A 15,324-nucleotide genomic window follows, 5' to 3' on the forward strand; every position below is an offset into this window, starting at 1 on the left:
AGAGTAGATGATGTTATGTCAAACATATTCAGCAGTATAAGATGGCCATTCTGGTTTGTATGTTTGGCTACCCAATTGCAACTAATAATTTACTATGCTATATTTTTAGCATTATTTTGGCACCATTTCGTCTCATGGCTGTTGACAGGGGCTTGATCTTGTAAGGCATACCGCAAACCGTCATATCGTGTGTTTGAGTTCAATGCTATGCGTCATACAAAGTAAAGTGAAGGTCCAAAAACAGGATAAAGCAAGATTTATTTGCTGGCTGTGTAAGAAAATGTCTTACAATAATCAAGAAAATCAAGTTAAAAAAAAAAAAGTGGCTGTGGATCTGGTTTCTGCATGAGTACTTGACTAACTGGTCATGCCAGCAACAGTAAAGCTGACTGGGAGGAGCTGATGAAATGGGCATTAAAACAGAGACACACTGCTGTGAATGAAGGGGGAGTGGAGGGCATGAGCCACATCTCAGGACCTCTAAGTAAGCTTTGCTGAGCTCAGAGGCCAGATAAGGTGGCTGTGGCTGGGGTCTCAGCTGCGCAGTGCCGGGACAGAATAAGAGGAGTGCATCCTGCTTCCTCTCACTCTGCTAAATGTCTCAAAACAAGCTGTTCTAGCCAGCAGCAGTACAAACACTAAAAGCAAGGCTTTCTTTTTTTTTTCAACCCAAAAAGCATAAACATATAAAATGGCAGGCTTTTTCTTTTAATTAAAAGAACAATGATTAAAGTAATAAAAACATACAAAATTCTTTTTAAGTCTTCATATTATATACAATACAAGGCTTAAGCACCTTTTAAAATTCTTATTTTGAAATTTTCTATTTCGAAATAAAACATTTACTTAATTCTTTCCAAAAATGTGCATTTTCTAAGTTCTTCCCTAATTTGAACAGTTCTTTGTTGTAACACAGTACCACCAGGTAGTTCTTCAGCTTTTATTAAGTGCATTTCCAGTTCAAAAGCTCATGTGGCCACAAAATAAAAGGAAAAAAAAAAAAAAAGAAATCAGTCCCAAATGACCAAAGGTCTTCATTTGGAGATTTGGAGCTTTCAAGTCTTGTAACGACACCCCCCTCTGGGGGTAGCTGCTCCCTCATTGGCAGGATTGTCTGTGTAGCTGTGGCGGTGAGGGATGCAGGGACTGAACAATAGCGCAGCAGGGACTGAAGAATGAAAAGCAGGTGTCATCTTGATCTTCAGGTTTTTCTGCCCCATACACTCACTGATCTTGGAGTTGGCTACATTGGCACACATTAGTGGCTTGTGGTGCAGTCCCTGTTGACCCATAATCCAAAGACTGCCTGTACTTCACTGAATGGTCCGGTCTCCTCTGCATTCACCTATCTATCTATCCATCCATTCACTCCATTCATTCATTCATCGTATCTAGCCAGCCGTATTATCCTCCATGGAGCTATGAGGACCAGGCCATTAAAAATAAACTCTGGGTGTCAGTCTGAAAGGGGAGGAGGCTGGGGCCCAAGGGCTATCAAAATCCGCGTCATGGTCACCTCGGAGGGTAACCTTTATAATGGCCGGCTCTTGGCCAGTGTGTCTGTGGCAGCGTCAAACACTTCCTGAAGTGTTCCATTTCTGCTTGTAGCTTCTCTCTTTCCACTGCCAGCTTCTGTCTTTGGGACATCAGCTCCTAGGTAACCAAGGACATTAAAAAATATATAAGAATATATATAATTTTTTTTTAAATCACAGTGATCTTCATGAGAAGGCAAACCTGTGCTATATATAACAATATTTACAAAGATAAGTGAAAAACAAAAAAGCAATAATATGAGTGTAATAAAGAAAAGCTGTCTGGATTCCAGTGAGTAATCAGAAGAGGCCAATAATGTAAAGTTTTTACTTTGTTCTGCTATTTATGAAACCACTGATCTACGAAAATAAGTAAAGTGGTGCACCTACTCCTATTATACATGCTCATAATTTCTTAGCAGAGCGCCGCTGCTAAGTCACTTGTAGTTATGTAGTAAATATTTTGACTTCCTGGCCTCAGCTTAAGTGGCTCCGTATGCTTGTCTTACCCCCATGGTATGAGACAGCTGCTCAGCAGTTAGACTAAGGTTGTAGTTCTGAGCTTCTAGTCTTCGACACTGGCTCTGCAGTACTTGTCGCTCCAAAGTTTGCTCTGGATCAGAAAATGGAATAAGAGAAAATGAAGAAAAACAGGATTAGCAGAATTTGGACCATCTAAATAGTAGATGCAGGATAATCTGCTGCAAATGCCTTCAGGCTCCTGCCTTCATTGTTAAAGGTCTTAAAATACACTAGTGGCAGGCTGTGAATGTGAGACTGGGAGTAATTAGAGATCAACTCAAGCATTTTTCACTAATTTTCTTGTACAAATACTAAATACAAATTGAATTGTGTAAAATGAACAATGACTACTACCCTCTAGTGTTGACAGAATGCTACAACAACTTAAAATAGGATATACATTATACTCATAAGGAAGGAAACACAGAACATTACAGAAATAATGTGACAACTCTTTCAAACTTCATAAATCATTATTTCATTATTATCACCTGTTTTATTTACTTTTCCCAAGCATATGCAGTGGCAATAAACCAGAAATGTGTGGTTGGCTTTAATATTCTTTATTTCTACTGTAGTTTTTCATCCAGAAATGTATTTATATGACATAATTTATTTATAGAAACTACAAATGTTGACTACAGTTAGTTACCTTACTTTCAGTGTTTTATTTTTGATATATGCAATTGATTACCCAGTGTGTTGTGGGCGTTTTTAAGCGTTTTGTGACTTTTTTTTTCATGACCTGCTGGAACAAAGTGCTCTCTGTGTTCCAGACATTCAGATTTACAAGTTTAAGCACTGTGTTTTTCTTTTTTCTTCACTGAATATTAGCACTGTGTCTCTTTACATCTAGCAGGAGAATGCGTAGTTGAATGGGGCTCACAGAAGTGAATAGGAAAGTAGGGCCTCGCTGCAGGCAAAGAGCTAAAAGGTGAAGCCGGGGCCAATTTGCATATTTGTAGATCATGCTCAATGATGGAAAAAATGTATAGTTGGATCTAAACCAAGTAATTCTGATTTAGGGAATAAACCAATGACACATGCAAAATAATATGTGTTTGTGCACAATCAGTAATCTCAGTATATATTCCAAAGAATAAAGAAAACCCCTAATCCCTCATAAAATTATACAATGATAATAACAGAGGGACTGTTAAAGCTGTTTATGTATGTAAAGTGATCTAATATCAATCCATGTAATACAAATGGGCAGAGCAGTAGTATAACTGCTGCACAGGCACCTCAGCTACTTACCTTCCACATATTCCTGATAAGCTTCAAATATAGATTCAATCCCCTGCCACTTGAAAACTGAAGCCTCTTCTTCCTCCTCATCGTCTTCCTCTTCAGAGTCCTCTGGACCAGACATGTCCTCCCTCATCCCCGATGCCTCCCTGTGCTGAGGCATCGAGAGGTGCTGCCCGTTGGGCTGAGGGTGAGAGTGCAAAAGTGGATGTGGAAATGACTGTGGAGTTGAGTGGGACTGTGAATGTGGCTGTGGTGGTCGGCCAGGAGGGCCCTGAAGCTCGGGAATGTTGTAGTGAACAGAGGACTCCTGGAGGTGGGATGACTCTGACACCCCTGTGGCTCCACCTAATGGACAAATGTTGAGGAGAAGAAAGAGATGTCACATTTCATCAATTTCATATTTTACACATAAGAATATTTTCCATAATTTCTTCATATTTGATAGTCTCTCCAAAAATTATGTTGGCCTGCTCTCCATTTATTCACCTTTCCAAAGATGCCTATTAGACCTTATTTTGAGCTGTTTACCTTTATGTTTCTGCAGAGTGGACTGTAGCACAGATTCGTGGAACTGCTGGGCAAATTCCTCTGGGGCGAAGTCCCGTGGTTGTGTGCGTCCGTTGATGCTGTGATGACCTTCTTTAGCCTGCAGGGGGAGTGGGGGCCTCAAGCTGTTAAGCAGGCTGGAGCTCCTCTTTGAGATCGGTCCCTCACTGGGCCCCCGGGCCTTGTCTGGGTAGACAGCTGGAGAAGGGGGTGCCTTTGGTCTTAATGTGTCCCCAAGGGGTTTTGGATGCCCATTGGGGGATGTTGGGCAATGCGAGGAGGGGCTGCGTGGTCTGACACTGTGGTGCTCCTCTGGTTCAGAGGGAGGCTGGGAGAATGCAGGATCTGCAATCATTTAAACATATGTTAGTGCTGATGAGGTCAAGATCCACAATATTACAATGCAATGAGAAACTGTTGTTACTTTACATCTTCACATTCAATTATAACCCCTCTTTATTTGCATTACACAGATTAGCACCACTTTAACCGTTACTTCAGGGATGACAAGTTGTGTGTGTTTATGTTCATTAGCACGTAACTTACTAGAGATCTGAGTTGGAGGACTTTTACACAGTGGATGTGGAGCATGTCTGATGGTATCCAAGGTCACAGTCTTTTCTTTAATTGCCTGTAGCAGCTCCACTACCCTTTCATTATCTAAAACAGAAAAAAACCCACATTTTGCATCAGTCCTAGTCTTATTTCCAATTTCACTCAGAAGCACTCATTTTGCCAAGTGTGATGTGTGTGTGTAAAAGGAGGTGGCCTGACAGTGTGGGAGGCATGGCATCTGTGATTAGGAAACAGTAAACGAAGAGTAAATGAAGAGTATTAGACTAAGATCATTGTAAGCCTACTGCTACCCCTCCCAATTCAGTCAGTGCATGGGTGTCTATTTTTGAGATTTAGGCACATTTTGGCCGTGTAAAGAGAACCCTGGCATAAGTCAATTTTTGGAATGCATTGTTAAATATAATATATACGTTATGTTAAAAAGATGTTCAATACGATGCATTTAATATAGGTATATGGCACTGACAAGATCATTTCAACCCCTTATTTCCTTTGAGGCTTAAGTCAGCAAGCTACCTTGAGAGAAGGTAATGGAAGTAAAGCATTAATGAGATGTAGGATGAACTGAAAATGACTAGTACTCTCCAAGAGCTAAATGAGCATGCAATCAGTCTTCTTCTTTACACTGCTGAAATGAGATGTCAAAGAGAAAAGATATGAATAATTGGTGGAGGTGTTTGGTATGGTGCGTTAAAGGCACTGGGGCAGTTCTGTGCTGTACGAGTTACTAGCTAGATTGCCAAAGCATACTGATGTGTGCCCTGTTATTCCTTGATATAATGTTCAAACATTCGTCAGTGTCAGGGAAAAGTAGTCTCTATCTCCAATTTATGAAATTTTCTCATTGAAGGCAACAAGCATGGCCTCTTTCATACAGGAGATCTTTCCTTTTGCAACGAGGAAGCCACTCATGCACTGATAGGCAAGGTTAGCTCTTCCACCAACCACAAAAAAGCAAAACTAAAAGATGCACATTTAAAATAACCGCAGAACAAACTATATATATATATATATATATATACACACACACACACACACCTGGAGGGTTAAAGCAAAAATGAGTAAGCAAATCAAAAGTGTAGAATGCTCTAATCTCCTTCTCACTAAAAATTGCCTTACCTTTTCTCTGCTGTACAGTCACATGGGACAGTCTAAACATGGTGAGGAATCGCTTCTTATCCTCCAATTCTGGCGCTCGGTCCATCTCCTCAGGGGTAAAACGTGTGCTGAGCTGAGGTGGAGGAGTGCGTTTTGATTGTGAGGCAGGTGGGGAGGGACTGTGCTCTCTGAGCATCCTCCTTCTCTTCCTTCTCTTCTGCTGCACCAGCTCATCCCGTCGGCCCCTTGTGGTCAGGCCAAACACTCCCAGAAAGTCCAATTTCTGTACAGAGATTAGAAAAACAATCATCTTACTGTGATGTTTCATCATGAGCACTCGTGTGTTCTTCAATCATGCAAAGGTACAGAAAGCACATGTGTTGGAAAATCTTTTTACCTCTGTAGAGTCATCCAGTTTCAGTGGAGGCTGCTCTGCTACTCTCCTGAGGTGGGCTCTCACCTCTTCTTCATCACTCTCATCGTATGAGTCATCCAGCTCATAATAGTACCCTGCAGCAAACACAGAGGTCACCCCTGACACTCAACTCTTTAAATTCCCTAATAAGGATGTCAGTTTTATATCTATAAAAAAAGAACTGATCTTTGATTTTCCAAGCAAGTTATACATCTCATCATAGTATGTGGGTAAGTACCTTTCTCCCTGGCCTCCTTTCTCCTCTTCTCCTCCAGGTCCAGCTTGCTGACAGGCCTCCGATGCTGCTGAAGAAACTCGTCATAGATCAGCTTCGCGTCTGGGACCATGCCCAATGAGGCTACCTGTCCCAGTCCCATTGCTGGCCCAGAAACCACTGCTTGTCCATGTCTACTATACCCTGGGTGACCCTGGAGGCTCTTTATTCCAGCATTGGTTTTCAGGTTTCCCTCCAGTTCATATTGGCTGGAGAGAGACATGGAAGCCCTCTGCTGGCTCAAAAATGACTGGGCGGATTTCTCTAAATCAGCAAGGTATGTGCTGGGCTCAGGCAGACCTGGGGGACCTCTCAAAGGAGGATATTTCTCCATCGCACCCCCGTCTCTTCTTCGGGCTCCGTCTTCATATCTGGAGGGTCCTGGGGGCAGCCGACTGAACTCATAGTGTCCCATCCCTGAGGGCTCGTGGTTACGTCTCGACTCTGAGGCTGTGTCTATAAGAGATGCAGGGTTCCACAGGGTGGTAGGAGGCGGAGGGTGATGTTCACGTGGTGGCTGTGGAGGTTTGGGGGAGATGAGAGGTGGAGGGGCACCTAAGAGAGGGTTGAGTTCCCTGTTTCCTGGTTCATGATGATTAGGTATTGGTCTGCAGAGATACAACGGAACAGCAATTATTAATCTGTTATACATGCAGGGTAACACCCATATCTCTTCTAAAATTGAGAAATAGTGTTTCTGAATCATGCATGCTATGCAGGGACGCACAACATTTGCCCATATGCCCTGCCTACTTCCTTTCATCCATGTCAGTATGTCTGTGGATTTGCGTGTCTGTGCAAAGCAGTGTTATCAAGCCCAGACAGAGTAGCCCAGAGCAGAGTGAGAATGTGGCCAAGGCACACACACTGTCCTCCAGATATAGAGAGCTGTTTTTGATCTGGTAGGCCATTGTAGTGAGGCATGCACACACAGGAAGAGAGCAGTATACTGAGGAAGAGGCCGGAGCAATGTTCTCCTAACAGGCTTCCGGAGAAGAGAAGAACTGACAGAGAGAGCTTAAGAAGAACAATGAATTATTAGAATAGGGCTCACATTAAATGATGAGAGTAGAAGAAAATAGCCTTAAAGGGAGAGCAAGGTTGTAAAGGAAAGAATGATACAGTGGGGGGAAAGGAAATGGTAATGGCAGACGACTGATGGACACCGTCTCAAACTTCTTTCCAAATCAAACCTGGCAGGAGCAGGCACTGCATGACCAGTCAAATTATCTATGCCTCCTGTTTGTGTTTTCTTTTCTGTGTGTTTGTGTGTGTGTCACTGAGTAAATGTGTCTTATCTGCAATCTGCAGCCTGTCAGCTGTGATTCTGCGATTATACTGTAGGTAAGTTACCGATAGCAGACGTGTGTATCTTTCCGGTCCTACCAGCATGAACCACAACTTCACTTCTGAATCAAACACAATTACACACACAGAGGCACAGTAACAAAGAAGGTCTGGGGCTTATGCTATGCAAGAGTGAGAGGATTAAAAAAGTATTAGCCCTTGTGTATCTTAGCGGTTCCACTTGCTGGCTATTTGAACCCCCTACCCATTTCAACTCACGAAACAGCAGTCATCAGGATCCCTCTTCATAACCTACAACAATGCCTAAACAGTGCCTCTTATTTTTCTACATGTCAGGCATGGAAGGGAGCTTGGACAGATACAGAGTAGATGTAAAGCTTCTTACTCTTTTACAGTCCTGCCTGAAAACAAACTTCTAAAGCCTGCCAGCCTCCAAGACTTCAAAACCACAGGCACAACTGTCCCTATCAGACTAGCAGAGCCAGCCAAAAAACCCCAGAAATAGTGAGCACACTGAAAGCATGCATTAATTTTGGTGTCAACCCCCCCCCCCCAAGCTGCTCGTCTCTATCAGATAACAGGAGAAAATAAATACTGCAACTACATGCTATGTTGTATGACATTCTTGGGCAAATTGGCTGGACTGAAACAAGTTAAGCGTGCAGTCTCACCTGTGCGACTCCGTCCTGTGATCTGGAGTGTCACCTGGCCGACCCAAGTCCAGGTGCTGCTCCAGAACCTGCTGGCGGAATTCAGACACCTGGCACTGACGATCTTCTTTCTCCTGTCGCAGCTTGCGTTGCCGTGCCATCCACCTCTCCTCCTCATCTTTCCTCTGAGCAATCATTGAGGCTGCAAGCCCTGTTCCTGCAGTGCCAGGCCCCATGTAGATGCTGTGGCCTGAGATTAGACCATGATGTGATTGGACTATGGATGGATGGATTCCTGGTGGGACTGGTTTGGGAGCTGGAAGAGCGGGCTCTTTGGTTTTGTCTGTAGAGAAAGATTGGTATAAAAGAATTTAACATTTATGTTATAACAGATAATTACATTCATGAAACAATTACTTCAAAAATTAATTTTGTGTATTTATTTGGTCTATAAAATGGCTTTGAAGAGTCAGAAATATCAGAGAGATATCCACTTTAAAGGTAAAAAGACTGTAGCTAATAGAGGCTAGGTAGGATGCACGGACACATACCAGCCCGATTAGGGGTTAGTCTTTCAGGCTTGGTTCGGTCCTCCTGTCCTCTCATGGCATGGAGCTCAGCCAGATAGTGGTTCTCCATGGCCTTGGATGCCTGCAGCTCTTTTTCCCTCAGTGCCCTCTCCTTCTGCCTCTCGAGTTCCTTCTCTCTTTCTCTCTCCTTCTCCCGTTCTCTCTCGCGCTCCCTCTCCCTTTCCCTTTCTCGTTGCCTCTCCCTCTCCGCCTCTTCCCGTTCTCTCTCCCTTTCTCGTTCTCTCTCACGTTCCTTCTCTCTCTCAGCCTCTCGTTCCCTCTCTTTTTCACGCTCGCGTTCTCGTTCGCGTTCCCTCTCTCGTTGCCGCAGCTCATCCTCTAGCTGAAGCCTAAAAAAACAGAGTGGAGAGAGAAACAAAAGAGGAAAGATGATGTGAGTGAAGACAACCCATGACCACAGCACACCACTTTGATATACCTCATATAAATAAATGTCACTGTATACAGCACTCATCAATTAAGCAGGCTTTACCTGTCAGACTGCAATGCCGACAATGAGGGGTGTGTGAAATCTCCAGGGTAGCGGATGCCTGGTAGATGCATGTGAACAGCAGAGGGGTGGATAGGGGGTAAAGCTCCCCCTGTTGGCAGTGGGTAGAAAGGTGACCTCAAAGCAGAGAGGCAGAATGGGTCATCCATCCTGAGAGATAAAAAGCGAGAGAGAGAGAGAGAGAGAGAGAGAAGAGAGGAAAAGAGGGAGTCAGTCAGTCTCCCTGTGTGATAGTGCAGTGTTCACTTTCATTAACCTGTGTGCCTCCATCTTCCAAAGAAGGAACATCACAGGCTTTTCCATCTTCCAAGGAAGTAACAGTGTCTGTCAGATAACCTCAATCACAACACAGCATCCAGGAAGACAGTGCGATGTATGTTGATGCACTACTGTGTGTTTGTGTATGTGTGTGGCATCCGCTGCTCAAGCCCTCATTAAATCCATTACAGCACAGTGTGTGATGGGTGCTGCAGTCCTGTGATCTTGCTTGGTTGACAGACCAGGGGCACACAGCCTGTGAGACAGCCCAAAGCAAGCCTGGCTCTTTTCAACATACACGCAGAGAGCGCATGATCATACACAGTGTCCATGAAAAATTCAATTAATTTAACAAATATTCCACACTATATTTCTGACTGTTTTTGTTTTGTTGTTGTTAATAATCGTTGTGCTGTTGCTTTTGTAAAGGATGCCAAAAAAAATCAATCAATAAAAATTTCAGAACAAGACCCTTTTCCAGATATATAAACAGGATTCTTTAATAATTTCTCACAAACCCACAGATGCTCCAGACATGAAGTAAAAAATTTAAAACCAAGCTGTTGCTCTCCTCCTCTCATTTAATCCATAGTTATAGCCTAGCTTGGGTAAAGACATGGAACATGGGATGTGCTCTTAACTGGTTGGCCTTACACAGCTTCAAAACAGAAACATAAGCATGCTGTTTTTATTTTTTTATTTTTTTTACTTTCATTACAACACTTCTAAAGTATGCAAATAACATTACTACAGCCTTTGGAGCAGTCATGTATATCTATTTTTAATCAGTCTGTTAAGCATTTTCTGATACAGCTGAGCCAGATATTTTCTAAGAGGGTTCTTAGCAACAGCCTGTCAGAAAATACAGCCTGCACTCATATAGCTATCATTTAAGACTCTGATCTGATCTTTTGCAAAGACTCCCAGTGCCCCCAGTGCTCAGTAGTAGAATGTACTTTTTAACAGACACTCTTATCTCGCTTCTGTTTGCAGACTTCCTTCCTTCTGTTGTGATAGTCTTTTATCTGGAACTTCATTTTAATTTGTGCTGCCATATCTTTTTTGCATCTTCCTTTAACTTCTTCACACTTCATAAAAATCTTACCTCTAGTTAAATAAATACACACATAAACTAACAAAAAAAATCATTTTAACTCTGAGAGCTTGAAATCAAGGTCATTTATACACTACTGCACTTATTGCTGAGCAGAACGAGCAGAACAAATATCTGCTTCAGTTGTATGTGCTGGTTTTGCACAGTTCACTCTCAGAGGAAATGGATGCCAAGTCAACAAATGCAGAGGCCTACCTGTATGAAGTGAAGGTTGAAGGGTGGGGCAGGTAGCTGTGGGAGTAGTAGGCAGCTGCAGTGGCGGGGTCTAGGCCCAAGGGCAAAGAGGGCATCCGGAGGGCATCTTCGGCTGTAGCATAAGGCCGAAAACCCCGGAGATACTCCTCTGGTACAGGACCAGGTGGCACTGCATTAGGCAACTGTCTGGGCAGGCTGAAGGTAACAGTGGGAGTACAAGCACAAAACAAGAAAAAAAAATATTGTGACTTCGATTTGTATGTGTTCGGTGTTGTGGAAATTCATTACATTTTTACCAAGAAACTATACAAATTCAAATTGCTTCCCAGCACCCATGTCAACAAGGCATGTGTGTTGCTGCTGTATTTTTAATACAGCCTTGAATGAACACGTACACTTTGCAAATCCATAGAAAATATTAAAGCAGGGATTGACTCACTTAAGAGGTTGAAACCGTGACTCCTGCATGACAGCTCCCGGAGTGAGACCAAAGGCATAGGGGTTTCCCAGGAGGTGTGCAGGGACTGAGGGGCCACCCTTTTCCTGGGAGAGGGCTCCTTCTGCGCCCAGACGTTCCCTGCTGGCCCCATGAGGCCCTGCGTCAGCCTGCAGAGAGATACAGAGAGAATCTTAGTCATTGTTTGTGAGGACCTGTGACCGTTATGGTTGTCACTGCTCATGGAGCCCATCTTACGAGCAGACAGAACAGGGAAATAATAGGCCTGCTTGTGGTGAAGCAGCCTCCTCACTCTCGCTTCCTACCTCAGGCACTTTTGTACATTTTCTCACACATACCACCTCCCTGTAAAAATAGACAGCTCAACAAATCTCCAAGGAGGATATTTGGTAAAATGGATGAAGCAGGCAGACAGGGGTAACAAAAAAGCCTCACTGTTTTTGTCTCTAATTGTAAACAAGAGATGTCATCCTTATGATCGATGAGGATGTGGTAATGGTAGACAACAGCCGTGCTTCTAGAGATCTTAACTTTGATCTTAGCAAAGTGCGTGTATGCGCATCAGCGTGCGTGCAAAGCAACATCTACAGGGAAGACAACAAAGTCCAAAAAGCAACATCCCTCTGCCTCTGTTTCTCTTTCTTCCTTCTCGTTCACCTCCCTCCCTCCCTCTGGCAGCAAGCCTGGTCTCACTTATCCAATCCCACAACAAACACACACAGACACTCAGCAGGCACATACACCGTTTCAGAGCTACAAAGACATCCTGCTGTGGGAGTGGGAGTGCATTTTCAGAAGCTACAGTTTCCCTCTGACTACAAATGCAATTGGAGAAGTGAAAAACGCTACAACCCTTGTAAGTTGAACAAGAAAGGTGTTTATATAGGAATATACAGGTAAGGAGGGTTTTCGTAGGACTGGTGGAACATTTATCTCTTGTTTCGTAAAATGGTACTTGAAGTTGGCAAGGGAACAACTAGAAAGAAGAAAAAGAGGGGAGAAAGCAAAGAAAGAGATTAAGCCATAAAGAAGGTGAACAAGAGGGGAAGGCAGTTCCTGCCCCACTAAATTAACCTCTGGGCTCCCTGGGATTAGAGAGAGACCTTACAGCAGTATGACCCTCTCTCTCACCACTGCCTCTGATAAAACAAATCCCATTTAGTGAGCCATTACCTCCACATCCTGTTCCACAACCACTGACCCAGACTGACACTGATGCACTAACATCCAGTATTAAATGCCTCTAATGTTTAGACTCCCCACATAACCCTGTTTCTTAACCCCCACCCCCACTCCCCACAAAATCTTACTGTTTACTCCTTGTTATTTGTTGCGCTTCGCTAAACAGTGTGGCACTTGATTCTCTCAAAGCACCCATCTCTATAATCGCCCCCCCCCCCCACTGCCATCGCCATTCTTTTCAAGCCTTTTGAACACAGGGAGAGCTGGATGTTCCCCGCTGCTCCCAGCAGCCACCTGAAAAAGCACTTCACATATGTTAAAACTCTATCAGATAGTGACTTTGAAAGAAAATGCAGTTTCTGTTTGCTCCTTGCTCCACCTCATTCCTTTTCACACAGCCTTGCTGTCCAACACTGCTGATTTGGGGCTGTCCCGAAAGCCCTTGTAAGTCTTTCTCTTCTGAACCCACATTAACTTTAAGGTGCAATGTGTGTGTATTTCCTCAACCCACCCGCTCTTCATTATCATGAGCTTGAACTATCAGTGAGCAATAATTGTGAAAGAAAACCGTGGGTCTTACATTGACAGTTAATTGATTTCTATCACTTGATTGATTGATGACAAGCGATCGGAATAGGATAAAACAGCCCAATCACTTTGAGTGACTGCACGAATATACTGGGCATTTATTTACGCATGCTCGTTACATGGTGTGGAGAGTCAGCAGCCGTCTGAATCAGACAGTTGCTGCACTTTTCCTTCACTGTGTGTCCCCAGTACACAACCAGTACATTTTTGATGGCATACAATAAAAAAAGAAAAAGAACACACACACACACACACACACACACACACACACACACACACACACACACACACACAGAATGAATTCTAATTTATTTTCAAGACCTGACCAATGACTATCTGGTATTTTTTTTCTGGTGATCAGTAGTTGATATTCTGCGTTACACACAACTTGTGTGTCAGGAGGCAATCACGGTTTTATAACCATGGCTATGACTCAATAACTGTCAATTGGTGCAAGTCCCAGACATAGATTAACACAGAAATTGAATTAAGTGTTCCTTTCCAACGAATTTCACAGAAATCGTCTCATAAGACGATCAGACAAAGAAGCCTATAAAACAACAAATGCTGGTGCTGGACTGGTTTCAGCTTCTTCCTTTCACCATTTTCACTGTCACTGAAGGGCAACCAGTTATGCCAACAAGAGATGCTCGTGATTTTCACATTTTCAGATAGTCATTAAATAGATTTTAAATAATGATAATAATAGTGTACACTAGTGTTTTTTGTATTAAAATGTAAATTCTCCTTTATTTTACCAGTGTCTGATAGTATGCATTGCACTACTACCATCAGAAGGAAACACAATAACAACAACAACAACAACAACAAGAATGCATTATGAATGCCAACATAACTAATACTAATATACCAGGATTGGTATAATGTATGGTGTTGTGAGATTAGCAGGCAAAGGGTAAACTCTGCCAGGTTAAGGTAGCATGCCAAAAAATTACTAAAACTATGCACAAAGATTCGAGAGCGATGTGGGATCTTTGAAGAATGGCTGAAACAAATATGTTTTTCTTGAAACGTCCATCTCAGCCACTTACATTTAAACTGATCAAAGCAATTTGGAAACCTGTATTCAGCCTATATCTGTCATGTACGCACATTTTGAGCTTGATATCCATTTGACTGTATATACATGTACGCATGTATGGATTAATGTACGGATGCATGCCTACCTAAAAACATGTAGCTTCTACATATAGCAGGTCAGGGCCATGAAAAAAAACATGAACAACAAAGAGAAAACCTTCCATCCTATGAGAAAGGCACCTTATAGTCAACTCAGGCACCTACACATTCAAGCAGCCATCCCATTTTGACCTTTCACCTGCTAAAATACATGGCCTTCTATTCCTGCACTATTCTCCAATAGCCTGTCATATACACACACTACTGTGCACAAATACAAGCACTCAAACTCAAAGACACATCCATTAACAGCCATCTTCCTCTGTGTGAGCCAGGCCCCTGTAACCCTCAGTGAGGGTGGGAGACCCCGCGCATTGTAGAGTGCTCGTTTACGCCTCTCAGATGGAGCCATGAATCCAAATTGCCAATTATAAAGCAATTACAGGCAGCAGCGGGAGCAGACTCCTGCAGTCATTAAAGCAAAATGCCAACGCACCAAGCCCTCCCTTCTTCACTGCCTTGCCTGTTACCCCCCTCTGAAAGACAGACTCATCTCTCAGCCTCAGAGACACTAAAATGCTCTTTTAAAGCAGTGAAAGCAGGACACATTAATTTGTACACACAGCAACAAACAAGTTTTCCCGGACATGCTGCATGGGTTCTCAGAACTTGACTGCTCCTTCTGTTTGTAACCGTTTGTGCGATTCAGTAACAGAAAGTTCCATTAAAAGCCATCTTTGTTTTACAGGAAGATTTTGATAATATGTGTGTGTGTATCCTTAAGGATTCTCTGGCTCTGTGTGAGTTATACGTGCTGGGTGAAGCGGCACCCTAACAATGACGGGGTGTCGCTTCACCCTGTTGCTGTCCCTTGAGCCTATAGCCAGTCACCCCTACCTCTTGTTCACATTACTGCCCTTAAATTTCTCATTACTTTGGGTCGATGGAATCAAGCTATTTGTGGAAATACTAAAAACCCTGGAACCTTTTCAATTTGAGCTAGACCTCTTAACACATACACCTTGCAAAAACATATACACACATACGTGAATTAGCATATATGTGAGCAACAGGGCATTCTGACCTGTTTTCTTTTTCGTCCGTCCTTTTTGAAATTTCTGTGCTAACAAAATTA

At 43.0% G+C, this 15,324-nt stretch overlaps 1 protein-coding gene across 3 annotated transcripts in view; it reads right to left on the minus strand.

The window, feature by feature from the left end:
* Positions 1-241: 241 nt before the first annotated feature.
* The window catches only part of gse1b (Gse1 coiled-coil protein b), a 161,167-nt gene continuing 146,084 nt past the window's right edge, over positions 242-15,324 (minus strand). For all 3 annotated transcript variants that reach the window (XM_063476849.1, XM_063476859.1, XM_063476867.1), the window contains 13 exons: positions 11,262-11,428; positions 10,823-11,017; positions 9,238-9,405; positions 8,727-9,094; positions 8,197-8,518; positions 6,182-6,825; positions 5,926-6,038; positions 5,550-5,811; positions 4,401-4,514; positions 3,837-4,199; positions 3,315-3,653; positions 2,045-2,148; positions 242-1,653 (listed from right to left, as the gene is read on the minus strand). In XM_063476849.1, the coding sequence (XP_063332919.1) occupies positions 1,513-1,653; positions 2,045-2,148; positions 3,315-3,653; positions 3,837-4,199; positions 4,401-4,514; positions 5,550-5,811; positions 5,926-6,038; positions 6,182-6,825; positions 8,197-8,518; positions 8,727-9,094; positions 9,238-9,405; positions 10,823-11,017; positions 11,262-11,428 (3,300 nt within the window). In that variant the 3' untranslated portion in view covers positions 242-1,512. The remainder of the gene's footprint in view (positions 1,654-2,044; positions 2,149-3,314; positions 3,654-3,836; positions 4,200-4,400; positions 4,515-5,549; positions 5,812-5,925; positions 6,039-6,181; positions 6,826-8,196; positions 8,519-8,726; positions 9,095-9,237; positions 9,406-10,822; positions 11,018-11,261; positions 11,429-15,324) is intronic.

The sequence above is a fragment of the Pelmatolapia mariae genome, linkage group LG1, assembly GCF_036321145.2.
Source record: "Pelmatolapia mariae isolate MD_Pm_ZW linkage group LG1, Pm_UMD_F_2, whole genome shotgun sequence".
NCBI lineage: Eukaryota > Metazoa > Chordata > Actinopteri > Cichliformes > Cichlidae > Pelmatolapia > Pelmatolapia mariae.